This window comes from Dasypus novemcinctus, chromosome 10 (genome assembly GCF_030445035.2).
Source record: "Dasypus novemcinctus isolate mDasNov1 chromosome 10, mDasNov1.1.hap2, whole genome shotgun sequence".
Taxonomy (NCBI): Eukaryota; Metazoa; Chordata; class Mammalia; order Cingulata; family Dasypodidae; genus Dasypus; species Dasypus novemcinctus.
Window position 1 is genome coordinate 106,742,862 of NC_080682.1, and position 21,531 is coordinate 106,764,392.

The following is a 21,531-nucleotide window of genomic DNA, read 5'->3' on the forward strand; positions in this document are numbered from 1 at the left end:
AAGGGCATCACCATTTACCTAAAGAGTTAAGTTGAAAATCTAGGCATTTTCCTTGACTCTGCTTTTCCACACTCCACTCATTAATTAATTAATCAGCAAGTCGTGATGACTCTGCCTCTAAAATAAGACGCAAGTCAACCAGTTATTTCAATTTTTACTACTACTAACCTAGTTTAAGCCACCACCATCCCTCATTTAAATATCTTTACAAGAATATAAACTACATGTGAACAGTCTTCGTGTATTATCCATCATAGCTGAACCCACAACACCCCAGCACCCAGTTCCAGGCTCTTAGAAGTTTTTTTGCTAAATGACTTGAATAAATGCGTGTTGCAACAAACCTTTGAAGTAAGTACTGTTATTTCCATTTTACAGATTAGGCAACAAGCTTATAGTGGTTAAAGAACTTGCCTAACGTCACACAAAGAATAACAAAACCAGGATTCAAATCCAGGCAGTCTAATTTTAGAACTTGTTCACTTATCCACTGTGCTGTGGTACTGAACTTCACTGGTTTACGCTGAAGTCAATTATTAAGGTTGTATTGGCTGATGTTATGAAAAATTCTAGTTGAAATTTCCCACCTGAAAACTTTTCTTCAAGTTTCCCGCAGAACAAAGTTCATGTGCCCCTTCACACAACCTTGCAGGCACAGCATGATTTGGCTTCCCCAGGTCTCCCGTCTCCTCAGGGGCCCCTTCTTTCTCCTCCATGAATTCTAATCTCTTCCCAGCAAATACTCCTATCTTTATCTGAAACACAACCTCCCTCTGGAAAACTTCCCCTAATTTCTCAATTTCGAGGGGTCATAACTGGCAGTATTTTATCCCAGATGGTATCACTCTGCACTAAAATTACTTGTTTATTTCTGTCTTTTATTGCTCACTGCTGTGTCGCCAGTGCCTAAAAGGTGCCTGGAAGATACTTAAATATTTGCTGAATAAATGTATGAAAGGACAAGGATTATTTACCAATTTACAGGTAGGAATGCTGTGGTTCCTAAAGATAAAGTATTTTTGTCTAGGGTCAGGCATTAAGTAGCAGAGGCGAGATTAAGTAACAGAAGCGAGACTCCAACGTCAGGTTCCACGTACAGCCTCTTCCACACCACGCCCACCCTGTAGCGCCTCCCTCCCGTCCGCACCTACCAGGTTCACACTCAGTACTTCAGTTTGCGCCGTCTTCGTAACTAGTTTGATCCCTGGCCGGCCGCCGTAGCGCGTCGCCTCTGTTGCTGTGGGAAACGACCCCGACCCTGGGAGGGATTGAGGAAAAAGACGTTTCCCGCCGGCGGGAGCTGCGGCTGTGGCGGCCAGAGGGGCTCAGAGGCGGCGGGTTCCAGCGCTGCAGCGCCATGGCAGACCAGTTGTATCTGGAAAATATAGACGAGTTCGTCACGGACCAGAACAAGATCGTGAGGAGCTAGGGTTGGGGAGTGAGGGCATTCGACTGGGACGGTGGACGGCCAGGGCGGCACGGGGCCCTGCCCCTCTCCCCTCCCCTGCTTGTGGCCTGGTGGGAATTGACCGAGGGAAGCTAGGTCCCCATCTCCTGCTCCTAGGCGGGCGAGGGTCTCCGGCGCGCGCGTGCGTCCGCGTCCCTTGGCGGGGCGTGCTGTGGGCTGTGAACTGGCAGGAGCCCGGCGGCAGGCGTGGGGAGGGGGGTTGCGGAGAATGTTTTAAAGCCCTCCCATCACCTGTCATGTGAGCTGTTTGGCCTTTAAAGTCCCAGGTTTACAGTTGAGGAAATTCCGTCTTAACCGGGTTAAGTGACAAGTTCTGTAGCCTCCCGACACGTTCCTCGTCCTGAAAATCTAGATGTTTATATAGGCTCGGCTTGCCTCATCTCACCGGAGTCTGTAAAGATCAAGTGAGACGATGGATGTGAGTGCATTTCGCACACCGTGATGCTAGCTGTTGCTTTTAGAGTACCTCCTGTGAGCTAGGGCTCTTTAGGTACACGTTTTTGTTTTAAATCTTTACAGCGACCCACCCAGAGGTCGGTGGTAGTATCCCTTGAAGAGGAAATGGAGGCAAAGAAGCCAAATAACTTGATTATTTGTAGTTAGTAAGGGATAGACACAACCTAGTCCTGTCTCTTCAACTAATGCTTTCTTCTACATCACACTGCCTTTGCCTAATCTGTTTTGGAAACTCAGTATTTATAATTGGAAGAGACTTTGAGAGGAGAGTGACGGGCATACTGAGTCAAGGAAGGCTGGAAGGAACTTCAAATCTTGATGCCGGTAGTTCCTCAATCTAACCTCTGATACAGTATTCATTGCTTTTTTCATTTATTCCCTGAGCCTGGTACCACCTTGCCTTTTTTTAATGATTATAAAGCTGCAACTTTCCTTAGAAGTTTGAGTTACACACTTAAAAGTAATGTAGCTTCTGGGTGAGTTTTGAGATAGTTTTTGGGTAGTAGGCCCAAAAAGACAGAATGTGAACAAAGGGCCTTGGTAAAACAAGGAGCGTGAAGGAAATGAGAGCATTTTCTTTCTGTATATATTCAACCTTTTTAAAAAAACTTTTTACATAGAAATAGAACTATTTTTATATAAAAATATAACTAGCGTAATTTAGAGACTATAGTTAACAGTAATATTTTTGTAGCAAGAGCAAAGTTGGTACTATATTAATGCTATAGGTAAAAAAGTGTGGGGTTTGGTTTTGTGAGATATGAATATGATTAAGCATTTTTTTCCTCTTCATTTTATTTCATTAATAAGGAGACTTTGACTATGTTTTTTTTTTAACTAAAAACAACAACAAAACTCTTTTGCACTAATCAGTTGGAGTGAAACTCTTAGTATTTGTAAGATAAATCTTAATCCTACCTACCCAGATGGATGGTTCTTGGTAAAACTGGGATGGCATCTATCATAGTTTATAAGTGTAGTGATAATATAATAATAGGAATCTTTAGGAGCAGGCCCTTGGGCCTGATCTGCATTTTTGAGTTAATAAATATTTTTAAAATTGCTTCTTCTTGCAGGTGACGTACAAATGGCTGAGCTATACACTAGGGGTTCATGTTAACCAGGCCAAACAGTAAGTCCAGTTTATATTGATTTTAATTGCCTTAGAGTTTTGTTTTGTTTTTCTCTTTTGCTTTATGTTTTTTTTAACTTTACAGATAGCCTCTAGGTTAGAACTGAAAATTTTTTTACTGGGCAAATGGGGAAGGTTATTATATACCACCCTTTACTACTTTTACTGCCTTTTTTAGGCAATAGGTGGACTGGTGTACAAATGTGTGATGATAAATTTACTGGATTTGTAACCTTGTTCTCTGGTTAATATCACTGTTACTTCACATTTATTAAATGGGTTAGCCAATTCTTTTTACATCTCAGATTTGTATGTTATCTTACATCTTCAGTGCATTTTCACAGGCGGCACTTAGGCTTCTTTCCAGATGCTGTTGAAACTTGCATAATGAGGTCAACAGGTGTTTGACATGTTAGAGGAGAAATATTTAAGTGAAACTAAGAGAGCGTGTGTAGGATGGCACAGGACATTGTCCTTCTTGAGTTTTACCATGCCACCTTTCCTTGCTAAAACTTGTGATGAAAAGGCCAGCTTTTGAATTGTGTTCAAAAATTTTTCACCTGAAAAAGTGCACGTGGTATCAGTGTCCCAAGGGGGGGAATTGGAAAATAGCTGAGGACACATATATTGGGTTAGATGCCCATTCCATTTGTTTTACTCCTAAGGGTTTGGGGTTTTTTTCCTTATTTTTCTCTAGTCCTTGAGGCATAGGAACTTTCTTTGAGTCAAAGGAACATTTCATGAGTTTTAGGAAAATCTCTGATCTCTAGAATGGGTTGATTTGATTTTAAGGGTTGCTATTTGACAGGTCTAGGAGTCTGATTTTGACTGTGATGTTTACTCCTTTGAGACCTGAAACTCTTGGCCCAGGGATAAATTTGGACTGGTTTTAACTATGTGAGGTAGCTGTTGCTAAGACCAGTCCTGGCCCAAACCCAAGAGATAACAGGTAATTTTGAGAATGGACCCCTTTACAAGTCACTTTGTGTTGTGGTTATGGATGTTTAAATATGAAATGAGGAATTCTGAGTTCTGATGGTAACTGTTACTATGTAAGTCTGTTGAGGTTTAAAGATCCGTGATTAAGGGCTGGAATTGCCTGAAAATGAAATAGTTACACTAACTACACTGATTACCTATAATTTTTATTGCATTAACACACTGTCTAGCCCCTGTCTGTCAGTTCAATTTCATCCCATACCGCTCTCTCCCTCACTTATTTTACTGTACCCGTATTTGCTTTTCTGTTCCTCAGAAAAGAAAAGGCCCTGGAACCTTTGCACTGTTTCGTTGGGCTGTCATGCTCTTCTCCCTGCTGTCCTCATTTTTCAAGTTTCAGCTTAGATTTCACACACAACTTTTTTTAAGAGGTCTTTTTTAATGTTCCCTTAAGTATCCCTATCCCCGCCCCCTTCTTTGTCATGTTACCCTATAAATTTCTTTCTTATTCTTTCAGGTTTTTTTTGACATTTTTATTGAGATATAATTCACCTACCATACAATTCACCCATTTAAATTATACAGTTCAATACTTTTTAGTATCTACAGAATTGTGCAACCATCAGTTTTAGAACATTTTTATCACCCCAAAAAGGAATCCCATGCCTATTAGAAGTCACTCTACATTTCCCCCCATCCCTGTATCCCCCCACTTTACCCCACCCCACCTCTGGCAACCATTAATATACTTTCTGTTTATAGAGTTGCCTCTTCTGGACATTTCATATAGATGAAATCATATATGTGTGAATTTTTTTTTAATTTCTGGATTTTTTCACTTAGCCTAATGTTTTCAGGGTTCTTCCATGTTGTAGTGTGTGTCAGTACTTCATTCCTTTTTATGGCTGAATAATATTCCATTTAATGGTTATACCACATTTTTGTTTTCATCAGTTGATGGATATTGGGGTGTTTCTACTTTTTTGGCTATTGTCAGTAATGATGCTCTGAACATCATGTAAAAGTTTTTTGTGGATGTAAATATTCAATTCTCTTGGGTATGTACTTTTTGAGGAACTGCCACACTGTTTTCCAAAGTGGCTGCACCATTTTACTTTCCCACCAGCAATGTGTGGAAGTTCAAGTTTGCCTACATCCTTACCAATACTCTTTGTTACCTGTTTGAATCTAGCCATCCTAATGGATGAAGTGATAGCTTGTGATTTTGATTTGCATTATCCTAATGACTGATGTCAATCATCTTTTCACGTGCTTTTTGGTCATTTGCATTTTTTTTTAGCAAATTTTTTATATCTTTTTTTTTTTTTAAGATACATAGATCACACAAAATGTTACATTAAAAAATGTAAGAGGTTCCCATACACCCCTCCCCACCCCACCCCCACTCCTCTCACATCAACAACCTCTTTCATCAGTGTGGCAAATTCATTGCATTGATGAAATTTTGCAGCACTGCTACACTGCATGGATTATAGTTTACATTGTAGTTTACACTCTCCCCCAGTCCATTTAGTGGGTTATGGGAGGATATATAATGTCCTGCATCTGTCCCTGCAATATTATTCAGGACAACTCAAGTCCCAAAAATGTCCCCATATCACATCTCTTCTACCCTCTCCCTGCCCTCAGCAATTCCCGTGGCTACTTTCTTCACATCAGTGATACAGTTTCTTCCATTTCTAGGGTCGCAATAGTTGTATAGTAGAATATCAGTAAGTCCACTGTAATCTATATTTTATTCCTCCATCCTGTATATCCTGGGATGGTGATGCCCACTCCACCTCTAAATCGAGAGGGGGCTTAGATCCCACATGGCTGGTGGGTGCAGTTTCCTGCTTGTACTTGTAGACTTTCGGTTCCCTGGTATAGTGGTTGACCATCCTCACCTCCCTGTTAGCTGACCTGGGTAAGTCCAATGAACTGGAGAGTAGGTGTTGCAGCTCTGCTGAGGCTCAGAGCCCAGCTGGCATATGGACAGTCCAGAGAGTCAGTCTCCTGAGCATATCTTCTATTCAAGTAATTTTGCCTAGTCTGACACTCTGGGCTCTCTCTCCTAGCACTCTCCTATTCCACTTCAGCCACAGTGGCCTCCTTTCTGTTTTTGGATCTTTACATTCTTGCATAAGAACCTTTGCCTTTGCTGTCTCTCTGCCTAGAACCTTCTTCCCCAAGATAGCCACATTGGTGACTCCTTCAGGGCTCTGCTCATGCGGCCTCCCCTAATCACCTTTATTATAAAATGGCAAAACTTCTCAGGCACGCTGCTTACCTTATTTTATTTTTTCTCCATAGACTTACTACCATTTGATACTATATATTAACTTGTTTAGTGTTTGTCTTGCTTTCTTAGGATATAAACTCTAAAAGGGTAGTAACTCTGACTGCTTTGCTCACTGCTCTATCCCCAAGGCATGAAGTAGAAACTCAGTAAATGTTTATTGACCGAATGACTTGATTTCCTTTTTTTACAAAGGTTTATTTATTTATTTATCCATCCCCACTCCCTTATTGTTTGTACTTGCTGTATAGGGAGAATTGAAAGGTAATGACTTTTAGATTTCTGGCTTGGGCAGTTGGAGCAGGTGATATTGTCAGGGATAGATAAAGCCATGGGGATGTATGAAATAAGTGGAAGAGAGTATGTAAAAGGGTGATCGACATCCTGGTTTACCCAGGACTGTCCCAATTTTAGCACCAAAAGTTCCATGTCCTGAGAAACCTCAGAAAGTGACAGTACACATTCAAGACTGGAAGTGCAGACTTATTTGTACGAATCGTACAAGTCATGCCTGCTGGGGCTGAGGGTACTGTTTTATTAAGGCTAGGCTCCCCTGCCTTCTTCCCCCTCCATATAAATTAGGATTTGTAAGTCCCAGTGTTCTCATTGATCTGCCTTATGTAAAAGATGGATTGAAAACCAAAACTTTTTACAGGTTCTGTATTCCTTGGAGTGGGAACTGTCCAGGGGGGTGGTTGGTGAAGCGTATGGTGGTCCGGTGGTAGCTGGGCCTTTTGTCATCTGGGATTTTTCAGCATTATATCTTGGGCCTAGGCCTTGGGTGGGTGATTTTCCACTGCAGTTAGGTATTATCTAATGGTAATTTTTTGTTGGTCCTCCTCCTTTGCCCAGTTACCTCCTTTCTCCTATCTTTCCCTACCCATGCTTACATTGGGACATTGTCCCTGCCTATCATGGGAGTAGAACACTGGTTACTAAATCTTAAGAGCCTCCCTTGCAAGGGGAGGATTGGTTGGGAGGTTTTCAGTTGGGACTAGAGAAAATACTTGCATGAACATCATCTTAAAGTGGAGCTATTGAAGCCTGGAAGATACAAATTTTATTAGTAGGTTGAATAAGCAGGCTCGAAGATTAAGAGTAGAATGACCAGAACTAATGGCACAAGGAGGGGAAAGAACCAAGTGAGGGCGGGGAGAACAGATTTTACAGCCTTGCAGATGGATAATGAATGAAGCCCTGGTTTATTGGTAGTTGGCTGTTTCTGAATCTCCAATAGTAATGACTGCAAGCATGGTTTCAGCAGTTGCCTCTTTAGAGGAAGTATTGAGAGAGGACCATGTACCCAGAAGAAATAGGGTACACCAGGGGCTGAATTGTTTTTAACTTAGGGGTGCATGCATAAAAGGATGCAAGCTGTCCCTTCCACCCATGTGGATGTGTTTGTTACGATGTTACCAATAGGAATGTTCTCAGTGAGGTGAGGTGAGGGTTGGTATGGCATTTCCAACAGTTTGATTGGTTGAAGTGGGTTGTTGCTACAGTAGCATCCCAATCAGGGAAGACGTTAGAAGGCTTGTGAATCTGGAAAAGAAGCCTAAAGGTGCAAGCACAAATTTTAGTAGGTGCCCAGAGAAGAAGATTTTCTCAGGTGAGTAAAATAACAGTGGAACATTCTCCCATAGGCCCTAGGACATTTGCTTAGAGTAGGCAAGATCCAGGCTCATAATACCACACATTAATTCTCCATGGGAGCGGGCCTTAAAGCCAATTGTGTTTCTTTAGGTTCTACTCACATCACTTTGGCAAGCATTGCCTCTGTTGGTATATCTTTCATGGAGTTGATGTACTGCAGTACTATCAGCCCTTGTGAGATCAGGAAGGTTGGCTCCATTGTTCCACTGGCCTGTTGCATAGTGCCCTCTGGCACTGTAAAACAGAGCCTGTCTGGAGGTAATGTCCACTGTAGGGCTAAGGAGACTGAGCCATCACTGGCTGGCAAAGCCAGAGAAGTCTTCCACAGCAGCGTGCTTCCATTCATTTAGGGACATGGCCAGGTGTTGTAGCAGATCCCTTTATTGTTTTAGAGTCTGTTTTAACTGGTCATGCCAGTAACTCAAATGGAGAGAGTCCATATGCAGTAGTTGGGCCTGGTTTAAATGCACGAATCTATTTGCCAGGCCCTTAAGGGTATGTTGGTTTTGTGCACATGCCTACTTCTGTAAGGCACCAAACTCAATTGAAGCTGTTAACGGGCCTCACAATTTTGTATAATATTAAATAGGTCAGAATATTTAATAGGGATGCCTAGTGCCTTAGCCATGCATCATTCCATGGCAGCTCCTCTATGGTCACCCTTTGTGTAGCCTTAGAGCTGCTGCTTCATCACTTTTTTTTTTTTTTTTACATTTATTTATTTGTTTATTTCTCTCCTCTCCCTCCCCCCCCCCCCCCCGCCCCCATTGTCTGCTCTCTGTGTCTATTTGCTGCATCTTCTTGGTCTGCTCCTGTTGTTGTTAGCGGCAGGGGAATCTGTGTTTCTTGTTTTGTTGCGTCATCTTGTTGTATCAGTTCTCCGTGTGTGCAGCGCCATTCCTGGACAGGCTGCACTTTATTTCGCGCTGGGCAGCTCTCCTTACAGGGCGCACTCCTTGCGCAACACCCCTGCATGGCAGGGCATTCCTTGAGCGCATCAGCACTGAGCATGGGCCAGCTGCACACGGGTCAAGGAGGCCCGGGGTTTGAACTGCGGACCTCCCATGTGGTAGACGGATGCCCTAACCACTGGGCCAGGTCTGCCACCAGTTTTATTTTTTTAAACAGAAGTTTAACACCTTGATAAAAATTCTGATTAGAATAAAATATGACTAAAATTTAAAACATTGTCAAAATAACATCCCATTGAAACTTTTCCACAGTTTACACAAGTATTTTTATTTTTCAGTTTCAAAATATATTTTCCATTGTGAATTAAAATATAAATATATTGAAAACAATTTTCATAAACTTATTTAAGCACCTCACTTTTTACAAGATGAAAGAAAAACTTTTAACAGTTTGTAACTAAAGATATCATTAAGGGTTTTTAAGAATATTAAAGGTTGTCAGGTCTGAATATTATATTTAAACAGGCCTCTATTTAACATGGTGACAAATAGGTTAGTAAAATAATTTGGAAAAGACTTAACTTCCAAAATAGCAGTGGCTCTGTATTTTTTTAAAAACCATTAATGATACAATGAAGCCATTCTGATAAAGCACAGATTCTTTAATCTTTATATATATATATTGATTATATTAAAAGGACTTTTATATCCTTCCACTCAAAACAGACCAGTCACTTAGGAAAACTGTATTACTTTAACAGAGTGAGAAAGCCAAATTTTAGTTTTGCATCAGTACACCATTTGGTAAACAACTCTTAACATAGATCATAACAGATTGAGGTGGCATCCCACAGGTTTTTCTGCTATAAATTTCCTTTTTTTAAAAAAGATTTATTATATTTTATTTATTCCCCCCCAACCCTTGCCACCTGCACTCGTTGTCTGCTCTCTCTGTCCATTCGCTGCCTGTTCTTCTGTGTCTGCTTGTCTTCTCTTTTGGAGGCACCGGGAACTGATCTTGAGACCTCCGACGTGGAAGAGAGGCGCTCAATCACTTAAGCCACCTCATCTCCTTGGTCTGCTGCATCTCTCACTGTCTCTCTGTGTAACCCTTTGTTGTGTAATCTAGCTGTGCCAGCTCTCCATGGCTCAGACCAGCTTGCCTTCACCAAGAGGCCCTGGGAGTCAAACGTGGGGCCTCCGATATGATAGAGGGGAGCCCAATCTCTTGAGCCACATCAGTTTCCCTATAAAGTTACTTTTTGTTATCAATATCACTTAAAGGTTTTTACTTACAATTTGGCAATTGGGTTATTAATTATTCTCATCCCAAGACTGTTAAAAAGGTTTAAATTGGGGATTATAGGACAAACTATGCAAACTAAGGTTTATTCTGCAACATTTCCTCTCTCCTTATCATGCTTAATTTTCAGGGCTAGTAGATAGCATTCTAAGCTAAATTTATATTTCCCTATCTTACTGTCCTTCCCCCCATAGTTCTCACAAAGAGAAGGTGGGCGGGTGGGGTAGGTAAAGGAAAACCTGTTTTTTCCCCCAGTAGTTTCTATATTCAGATTTCTATATGACCTTTTCATTCTGCTTGACTTTTCTAGAGGGTTGTGAGCAAAACATAAACGGCAGGTCCCTCAGAGGTCAGGGTTTTGATATAATGCCATGAAGGCCTGAATGTAGGCACCTTGGTCCATTTTTCCTGTCAGTTACAGAAAAGTTCTAGTTTGATTATGGTATTGTAATTAAGCATTCCGTTTTTGGATTATGTTTCTTCATCCTTCACATTATATTGGGGCCGTGCAGTATTACAGAAAAAGATTTTTTCCACTTTAGGCAGCCCAGCTGGAAAGCGCTTCAGTGTTTAAGAGTCACCCAAGCAGGGAGGTCTGTGGGTGTAGTGGGAGAATTACCCATGTCATGGTCTTCCGTTAGGCCTGTATTAACCTAAGAAAGAGGAAGATAAAAAAGGAGAGAAATAGCCAGTCCTCACGGAGGGTTCCTGAATGAGTGTGGGGTCCCTACAAGGGCTCCCCGTTCACTTCATGGGTTCCAGTTTGAGACCTAGCATTCGAGGCCTTTACTGGCCAGGGGGACTCCAGGCATCCCTGGGGTCTGACAACCGCTTGAGTGTTTCCAAAGTTTGAAAGGACAGGAAAGTCTGAGGTGGAACTGGAAGGCACTGAAATGGTCATCTAGTTGCCTCCGATAAAGAAGGTATGGGTCAGAGTGTTTTCTGACATGTCCCTGGAGGGTGCATCTGAGAGTATCTGAAAAATCTTAGGGTGGTACACAAGAGTTTGGAGAAAATTTGCCTTGGAAGGAGTTGGGTCATATTCCATGACCATCACCACATCCGCTTGTCCTCAGTGAAATGGCAAGGTCGGGGATCATGATGACAAAGGAGCACATGGTGGGAAAAAGAGCAGCTAACTAGTATTAATGATTACAAGGGGTGGTTAAATGAGAGATCCACGGGCTCAACTGTAGTTGGATCCGGATAGCCACAGAGACAACGAAATCCCCCTGAATGGTGAATTGGGCAGTGGGACCTGTTATGTGGGAGAAGAACCACATCTTGCCATCTCGGAACCAAGTTTGTATCTGAGCTGTGAGACAAGTAAGGTTATGAGTAATAAAAAGAGGAAGTGGCAAAGAAAGGTTCTTGCATGGCAGTGGGACAGGAAAGGTGGTTGGTGAACTCCTTGACGCAGGTAATTTCCCTATAGATGACATCAACTATTATCCGCATGGCCCTTGAATCTGGACAGAGTGAGAAACTAGTCCTCCACTACCCTCTCAGGAGGGAAGCCATGGTCAGGTGGGTGGGTCAAAATTATGTTCTGTGGCCAAAAGGACAGAGCATGAAGGAGTAGGTAGGAAAGGCCAGAGGCAGGTAGAAAAGGTTGACAGGCCAATTCTTACTTTTCCTGTCCCTTCATTGGTTACCAAAATCTAATCTTGGAGAGGCCCTGGGAAGTCTTGGAGAAAGACCTCACCTTAGGGTAGAAGGATCTTGATAGTTGCAAGAAGGAATTCAAGAACTACTCATTTAGTAGCAAGAGAATTCAATGTAAAGCTATAGTACACACCCAAGGTGGGAATTGCATGAGCTGCCAAAGCAGTTTTATTGAGATAATATTTACATATCATATGAACTTACTCTTTTTTTTTTTTTTTTTTTTAAGATTTTATTTATTTAATTTCCCCCCCTCCCCTGGTTGTCTGTTCTTGGTGTCCATTTGCTGCGTCTTGTTTCTTTGTCCGCTTCTGTTGTCGTCAGCGGCACGGGAAGTGTGGGCGGCGCCATTCCTGGGCAGGCTGCACTTTCTTTTCACGCTGGGCGGCTTTCCTCACGGGCGCACTCCTTGCGCGTGGGGCTCCCCCGCGCGGGGGACACCCTTGCGTGGCAAGGCACTCCTTGCGCGCATCAGCACTGCACATGGCCAGCTCCACACGGGTCAAGGAGGCCCGGGGTTTGAACCGCGGACCTCCCATGTGGTAGACGGACGCCCTAACCACTGGGCCAAAGTCCGTTTCCCTGAACTTACTCTTGATTCAGTGTTCTGTCCTTTATATGTCATTGCCACTGTTTTAATGGAGGTTCAATACTTTTTTTTGTCTTTATTTTTTTAATATTACATTTAAAAAATATGAGTTCCCCATATACTCCCCACCCCCTTCACCCCACTCCTCCCCTCATAACAACAATCTCCTCCATCATCATGAGACATTCATTGCATTTGGTGAATACATCTCTGAGCACCGCTGTACCTTATGGTCAATGGTCCACATCATAGCCCACACTCTACCACATTCTACCCAGTGGGCCATGGGGGACATACAATGTCCGGTAACTGTCCCTACAGCATCACCCAGGGCACCTCCAAGTCCCGAAAACGCCTCTACATCTCATCTCTTCCTCCCATTCCCTACCCCCAGCAGCCACCATGGCCACTTTCTCCACACCAATGCCACATTTTCTTCTATTACTAATCACAATAGTTGATGAATAGAATATCAGTAAATCCACTCTAATCCATACTCTATTCTGGAGGTTGAATACTTTTGATGTATGATTTATTTTAGTCACTTACTGGCTTACTATGCCAACTCAACACAAATTGACCCCCATCACTATGTCCCATATGAAGTCCATCTTTTAAACTTCCTGTCCATACAACTGATTCCTTTGTAGCAAAAGTTCTGTTTAGAAAATTTGATGGACAATCAGGCTTAATATATCTAATTTTTAAATCATGTATTAAGCATTGATGTTAAAAACTCTTACTAAGGACTTGTGCCTTCTTTTGTTTGGACAGGATGCTGTATGATTATGTTGAAAGGAAGCGAAAAGAAAATTCAGGGGCCCAACTGCACGTCACCTATTTAGTGTCTGGCAATCTCATTCAGAATGGATATTCCGTAAGTTTTGAGAATCCTATATTCAGCCTAAATGTGTTTGCACTATAAACAGAGTTATATGACATTATAACATGGATAAAAATGGTCAGTATTATGGAAGTTTAAAAAGCCACTTGATGATGATGATGATTTTGGATTTTTAGACTAAATCTAAAACTCTGAGAAATTTGTGTATCTCTTAACCGTGATGCAGAAACTATATCCTTATTTTGTAATTTTCCTAGGCAGCAAGACCTTAGGAGTCTGTTTCTTTATTCCTTATTCTTCTTTCTTCCTCTTGAAGATTATTGGGGATAATGATGATTAATTTCCAGTGTTTTCAGATTTCAAGCCACAAACTCAGGTGTTCAAAAAATACAATTTTTTTCCAACTTCATCTGATAGTTAAGTTCACGTGTCCACTTGACTAGGTTATAATGTCCAGTTGTTTAGTCAAGCAAACACCAGCCTGATTGTTACTGTGATGATACTTTATGGATTTAAATCATTAGTCAGTTGATTCCATACGTGATCGATTACATCTACAGTCCACAAAGGAGATTACTCTCAACAATGAGAGAAGTCTCATCCAGTCACTTGAAGACCATAGAGGGAGAACTGATGATTTCGGCTGTCAGAAAGAAAGATTTCTATCTCTACTTCAGCCAGCCAACTTCTCCTAAGGAATTCACTGACACCTTATCAGAGTTCCCAATTAGTGGCTTACTCTGTGAAATTTGGACTTCCAATCCTCACCGTCAGCTCCTATATTAAATCTTTTCATATATATATATATATGTATCTTCTGCTGGTTCTGTTTCTGTGCTGAACCCTGAATAATATGCTTAACTTGGATTTAATTTCAACCATTCATTTTGCTATTCTAAGGGTCAAGGGTGGTGTTGGCAGGTCAGACCTAATGCAGTGCAGTGGCATGTGCTGGGAACACCTTTATTCTGCATCTTTTATGTATTGTCTCATCTGCACAGTCATCCATCAGCACAGATTGGTGCTACATTTTCATCATTCCAATCACAAAGCTTTGTCAGATCTGTGGACTTCTTTTCCTCTTCACTTTTTCCATGTTCTTCTCAGGGGCACAGGGATTATTCTTTTACTCCCAGGCCTTGGTACACACCAGAACCTCTGCTAAGATTCCTTCTTTTCCTTCTTTTATACCAGGCTGAGCCTTGGGAACTTTGATAATTACTCCTGTATGGCTGCCTCGATTTCTTCTTCCTTTTTGAATTTTTCCTCTGACTCAATAGGCTCGAAACCTGATTTATCAGACTGGATTTGTCTTTTAGTAATAGAGTTCCAAGCATGCAAGATTTAAAACTGGAATAGCAATTTAGGAATTTATAAGGAGAAATAAAGCTGCTAGGGGGATTAGATCCTTATATGCTCTGGCTAGCATATTCTGTAATCAAGATATTTGGCAGTGTTGAATCAGATGTCATTTATATGTAAAACACAAAATGAAGCACACGAGGTTCATTCTGCCACCAGAATCTGCTCCCTGTATGGCTCTTGAATGAGTCTGCCAAAGTTTGCATCTGAATATCTTTTTTCCTTCTGTTTCCAGGGTTAACTAGCCCCCCCCTTCTGTCTTTTTCTTTAGTTACATCAGTACTTTCAATCTAGTAATAGTCAGGTCTTTACCTGGGAATCATTGTGTTCCTTTAAAGCAGTCATTTTTATTTTTATTTTTATTTGTGGGGGAGGTCACTGATTCCTTTGAGAGTCTGAAAGAAAATGCCTGTGTTGACATATCCATAAAACCTGAGGGTTCACAGATCTCTTGGAACAGGCTCCAAGCTTGAGAATTCATGTTTTAAGATAATGTTGAGGCTTTCACTCTAACCCAAATTAAGAAGAAATTTGGGATCCTTGGATGTCTTCAATATTGTTCTTCAGGGTTCAGGAAATTCTTAGATGAACCCCTGAAAGTGCATTCAAATGTGCTCCTTAGGGAGTTTTTCTGACGGTATCATTTTTCAAATAATTTCAAATTGATACTTAATCTGTAGTCAGTTAAAAACTTCGGTGTGGCTTAATTATTAAAGGCCTTCTATATCTAATTTTAAGAGGACATTTAAGTTCTACTTATCTGTCCTATATATCAGAATCTTAATATATAAAATATATTAAAAAGGGGGTTGCTGTGATTGAAGTGGTTGTGAAGACTTGGAACCTTCCTAACAGCTCTTTTGGCAGTTCTGTGGAACCCTGTAGAGTTTTTAAGCGTGGCTGTTTACTCATGGTTTTTTTTCCCCTTAAAGCAAAGCCTCCTCAGGAAAGGCAGATTATTAAACATAATTTCAGGTTTTAATTCATGTTCCTCCTAATTTCTTTTTTTTTTAATTTATTGAAATCTGTCACTGATACATTAACATACATAAACAATAAGTGTATAATAGTTGTGAACTTACAAAACAAACATATATAACATCAAACAAACATATATAATATCTCACCCTACCACCAATAACTTGCATTGTTTTTAAACTTTTTTAACTAAGGAATAAAGAGAACTGTGAAAATATTCCTACTAAACAAAGTAGTTTTCCCCTAACCAATCCAATTGTTATTATCTTTATATCATTTATATATGAACATACATAAGTGTATAGTAAAAGTTGTGAACTTACAAAGCGAACATGCATAGCATCATACCAGGAGTCCCATACATCAACCCTCCACCAACACCTTGCATTGTCATGAGAGGTTTGTTACAAACTATGAAAGAACACTGTCAAAATCTTACTACTAATCATAGTCCTTATCTTACATTTGGTGTATTTTTCCCCCAACCCACCCTATTATTATTTTTTAAATATATTTTTTTATGACAGAAGTTGTAAACTTATAAAACAATCATGCACATGTGCAGAATTCCCAAACAACACCCCTCCATCATCACACCACAATGTGGTGTGTCATTTGCTACAGATAAAATAATATCATCTGATTGTTACCATGTCCATAGTGTACATTTGGCTCACATTTTCCATACTGCCTCAGTATCAACACAGTACATCTTTTGCATAGATGCAAGAATATTATGCTATTACTACTAACCACAGTCCATAGGTCACTCCAGCTGTGTTTTTCCCATGCTTCTCCACATTCCCCTCACCCTGCAGTAGTGATAGACATTTGTTCTAGCTAACAAAGGACTCTCTTGCATCTGTACCATCAACCACAATTCTCACCCACCTCTGGGTTTACTGTGCTATCCTGTTCCTAGATTATTCTCAAGCATTCTGTCAGTTGGCATTTACATAACTAGACTACCATTTTCAGTCACATCCCCATTTATAAACTAGCTGTTACTCACTGTGTGTTACCATCCACTCTATACATTTCCACAATTTTACAGTAAAGCTAATTAAAACTTCTACATACATTAAACATCAGTCGTCCACTCAGTCCTTCTCTTATCTCCTTTAAGAATCCACCACCTACCACCAGGTCTTGAAGATATTTTCCGATAATTTCTTCTAGAAGTTTTATGGTTCTTGCTTTTATTTTTAGGTTTTTTGATCCATTTTGAGTTAATTTTTGGAAAAGGTGTGAGATAGGGGTCCTCTTCCTTCTTTCAGCTATGGATGTCTGATTTTTTCAGCACAATTTATTGAATGGATTGCTCTGCCTGAGCTGTGTGAGTTTGACAGACTAGTCAACAAACTAGTCACAGGTTTGACCATACCTGTGAGGGTCTGTTTCTGAACCATAAATTTGGTTCCATTGGTCTATTGTGTCTGTCTTTAGGCCAGTATCATGTTGTTTTTACCATTATAGGTAGGTATTATGATTTAAAGTCTGGAGATGAGGGTTCACTTTTCCTGTTTATGATGTTTCTAGCTATTCAGGACTTCTTACCCTTCCAAATAAATTTAATGATTGTGTTTTCAATTTTTTCTTTAATGCTGGTGTTATTTTTATTGGGATTGCATTAAATCTGTATATCAATTTGAGTAGAATTGACATCTTAATGATATTTAGTCTTCCAATCCATGAGCATGGAATGTTCTTCCAATTATTTAGGGGGTTAGGGTTTTTTTATTTGTTTTAACATTGAGTTGCAGTTTTCTGAATACAAGTGCTTTACATCATTGGTTAAGTTTATTCCTATTTGATTTTATGTCATATTTTATTTCCACTACTCTTTCGACACTTTTAGTTACTTTTTTAGATATAATCTTCATTTCTAGACTCTCTTCCAGGCCTCTCTCCTGTCTTTTCTTTTCAGGCTCTCATACATCCTTTAGTATTTCCTGAAATTCTGCTCTTTTGCTTAGGAATTCTCTCATTTTCTGTTTATCTGTGAATATTCTAATTTCACCCTCATTTTTGAAAGACAGTCTTGCTGGATATAAGATTCTTGGCTGCAGGTTTTTCTCTTATAGTATCTTAAATATACCAGACCACTGTCTTCTTGCCTCCATGGTTTCTGGTGAGAAATCAACACTTAATCTTATTGGATATCCCTTATATGTTATGCATTGCTTGTCTCTTGCTGCTCTCAGAATTCTCTCTTTATCTTTGGCCTTTGACATTCTGATGAGTATGTGTCTCGGAGTTGGTATATTTGGATTTTTTCGGATGGGAGTACATTGTACTTCTTGGACATGGATATCTATGTCTTTCAATAGGGTTGGGAAATTTTCTACCATTATTTCTTTAAATATTCCTTCTGCCCTTTTCCCTTCTCTTCTCCTTCTGGGACACGCATGACACGTATGTTTGCATGTCTTTTGCTGTCATTTAGTTCCCTGAGACCTTGTTCAATTTTTTCCATTCTTTATCTGTTCTTTTGTATGCTTACTTTCAGAGACTATTTCTTCAAGCTCACCAATCCTTTCTTCTGCCTCCTCAAATCTGCTATTATATGATTCCAATGTTTTTTTAATTTTATTGATTGCACTTTTCATTTCCATAAGATCTGCTATTTTTCTATGTATGCTTTCAAATTCTTTGTGCTCATCCAGTGTCTTAATATCCTTAATCTCTTAAACCATCTCATTGAATTTATTAAGGAGATTTGTTTGAACATCTATGATAAGTTGTCTCAACTCCTTTATGTCAATCTGGAGGCTTATCTTGTTCCTTTAACTGGGCCATTGCTTCCTGTTTCTTGATGTGGATTGTAATTTTTTGTTGGTGTCTTGGCATCTGGTTTACTAGAGAATTTATTCTGGGTGCAGTTTTTCTCTTTAGTTTAGGGCTTCCTATCAAACGTTTCTCCTTGCTGGTTGTGCAGTAGGAGCCAAGCATGAAGTTGGTACTGTAAGCTGTGGAGGCTCAAGCTGCCTTCATTTCACCGGGGACCAGTGAAGCTTCTTCCAACTTTCTCCCTTGCCAGGCATAGGGGCAGAGTCACAGCTGTGTGGAATAATCCATGTGCAGGCTTAGACTGTAGTTGCCCAGAGAGACTGATGAAGCTTCACATCACTTTCTCCCCTGCCTGGGGCAGGGATGGAGCTGCAGGTGTGGGCAGCAATCTATGCAGTGCAGGTCCAAGATGACCGCAGTTGCCCTGGTAGACTTCGGATTTTCAGTCTATGCCAGCCAAAGTTCTCTGCAGTTACCTGTATAGGCTGGTGCAGGGCTCCTCAGCCTCTACCCCGCCAGAGGCCAGGCTGAAGCCTAGGTGGGCTGCAGGCTGATCTGCGTGAAAGAAACTGGTTCCTGCTGACTGAGAGTTTCAGTCAGCCCAGCTTCCCCTCAGGCTGGGGGTGGAGTCAGAATGGCAGCTACTGGCCTCTTTCTGACTTGGGCTGGTTCACACCCCCCTGTTCCCAGGGTTATTTCTTAGCCATGCATGTCTACCATTCAGTAGCCAAAATTGGCAGCCAACCATCTCCTCCTCCCCCGTTTGTGGGAAATGGAGCTTCCAGTTTGTAGGAAATGGAGCTTCCAGTTCCCATCACAGAACAGCTCCTGGGGTGGCTCGTGCAGCCAGAGTAGGACAGTCACCGGCCCCGGCGAGGCTGGTCAGGTCCCTGCAGCTTCCTCCCTGCTGGAGGTGGCACTGGGGCCTAGGCTGGAGCTGCAATCGGATCTGGATGGGAAGAAGCTGGTCCCCACCAGCACTGGGATTTTCAGTCCATCCCGCTTCCCCTTGTGCCAGGTGCGGAGTTAAGATGGCGGCTCCCAGCCTCTTTCTGACTTGGACAGGCTCAAGCTTTAGCTGCTGTCAGGATTATACTTTAGCCCACTGAATTTACTCCTCAGTAGCTGAAATTGGTACCCAGCTGTCTCTTTCTCCCCTGTTTTGGGGAAGTGGAGCTTTCAGTTCCACGGGCGGAACAGCTCCCAAGGCAGCTTGTGCCTCCAGTGGAGGATGGGCACTGGCCTCCAGGGCGTGGAGCGTTCTGCTTTCGAGTCTTCTCTGCAGATGGGCAGCCTCTTCCTTCCACTCCTTCAAGGATGTTGCAGGATGCTCTTCTGGCCTCCTGGAGCCCCTTAACAGGTCCTTCAGCTAGCTCCAGAGAGCTCTGGGTATTTGCTAACTGCCCTGAAGCAGCAGCTGACTCTAGGAGCTCCTTACTCTGCAGCCATCTTGCTGGTTCTTCCCCTCCTAATTTCTTTTTAAAGCTTTAAGTGTTTCTAAAAAGAGAAATATTTTTTAGACTTGGTATGGATTTTAAATGCATACATGTAATTTTTATTTTTCCAAAGATCATGGTTATTATAAAAATATATTTAACAATACATAGTAAGTGGAAGCCACCTTCTAATCTCATTCCAGAGATTCTTCCAGAGAATTAATTCGAAAATTTTAAGGGAAGGTTAAATTGTTGTTCCCCTCCCCCTTCCCCCAAGAGTTACCAGCAAAGAGTCCTAACATGCTTTGTAATTCTTTAAAATTGGCAGGTACATATATATCTGTGAGTAGTATATATATATATATATTTTTTTTTAAATTTGCATTTATAACTTTATTTTATTGAGGCATGAAATATATATAGTAAAATGTACAAAATTTTAAGTTTGCACAAAGTTTAAGCTTGATACATTTTTACATATGTAGGCATTCATGTATCCATCACCCAGATTAAAATATAGAACATTTTCATCCCACCAAAAAGTTCTTTTGTGCCCTTCCCTTCTCGGTCCAGATTGCCCCACCCTCCCCAGGCAGCCATCCTGCTGACTTCTATCATTAGATTAGCTTTTCCTGTCTTTGAATGTCAAATAAATGAAATCATACAGTATGTACTCTGTTATATCTGTCTTCTTTAGGTCAACATAATGTTTTTTGACTCATTTATATTTCTTTAAAGAGGAAATAACACTGAGTTTATTCATCCTTGATGAATGTTTCTAACTTATTACATCTGTTTCACTTTATTTACTTTTATTTGCCTTAAATTTTTATCACTTATGTATTCAAATATATATATAAGTAGAGCACACAGTATAATAGCCCCATGCTTCAATCACCAGTTTCTGCAGAATCAACACATGGCCAGTCTTGTTTTATCTGTGTCACCACCTACTTCCCCCATCCCAACCACAGGATTATTTTGAAGCAGACCCCAGACATAGTTTTTTTTTTTTTTTTGGGATTTATTTTATTTATTTACCCCTCCTCACTGTTTTCATTTGCTGTGTGTTCTCTGTGTCCATTCGCTGTGTGCTTTCTGTGTTTGCTTGTCTTCTCTTTAGGGACCTCCTGTGTGGGAGAGAGGTGCTCAATTGCTTGAGCCACCTCTGCTCCCTGCTTTGTTGTGTCTCTTACTATGTCTCCTTGCTGTGTCATCTTGCTGTGCCAGCCTGCCACACCAACCTGCTGTGCCAGCCTGCTGACTTGCTCATCTTCTCCAGGAGGCACTGGGAACCTAACCTGGGCTCCCGTGTGGTAGGTGGGGAGCTCAATCTCTTGAGCCACATCCACTTCCCAAGACATAGCATTTCATTAATAAATTTTTCAGTATGTACTGTATCTCTGAAAGATAAGGGCTCTTTTAAAAACAGACCCACAATACTATTATCACACCTAAAAATAATTACTACTTAGTATTATTAGTATTCCAATCAGTATTCAGATTTCTCTGATTGTCTCATGATTTTTTTTTACAGTTGATTTCTTCAAATCTGGATCCAAGCAGGAGTCACACATTGCCCTTTATTTATGTCTCTTGAGTTTCTTTTAATAGTCTACCACTTCCACCCATCTCCCTCTCTTCAGTTTATTTGTTGAAGAAATCAGGTTTTTTGTCCTGTAGAATTTCCCATAATCTGGATTTTG

The 21,531-nt window shown here is 40.9% G+C and overlaps 1 protein-coding gene across 5 annotated transcripts in view; it reads left to right on the forward strand.

The window, feature by feature from the left end:
- Window positions 1–1,136: 1,136 nt before the first annotated feature.
- POLD3 (DNA polymerase delta 3, accessory subunit) overlaps window positions 1,137–21,531 on the forward strand; it is a 57,189-nt gene continuing 36,794 nt past the window's right edge. The window contains exons 1-4 of one of the 5 annotated variants that reach the window (XM_071218264.1): window positions 1,280–1,417; window positions 2,162–2,248; window positions 3,001–3,056; window positions 13,190–13,292. In XM_071218264.1, the coding sequence (XP_071074365.1) occupies window positions 2,243–2,248; window positions 3,001–3,056; window positions 13,190–13,292 (165 nt within the window). In that variant the 5' untranslated portion in view covers window positions 1,280–1,417; window positions 2,162–2,242. Of the gene's footprint in view, window positions 1,418–1,724; window positions 1,887–2,161; window positions 2,249–3,000; window positions 3,057–13,189; window positions 13,293–21,531 lie in introns of those variants that run through there. The other 4 variants (XM_071218265.1, XM_058305946.2, XM_058305947.2 and 1 more) reach the window with 4 other exon arrangements.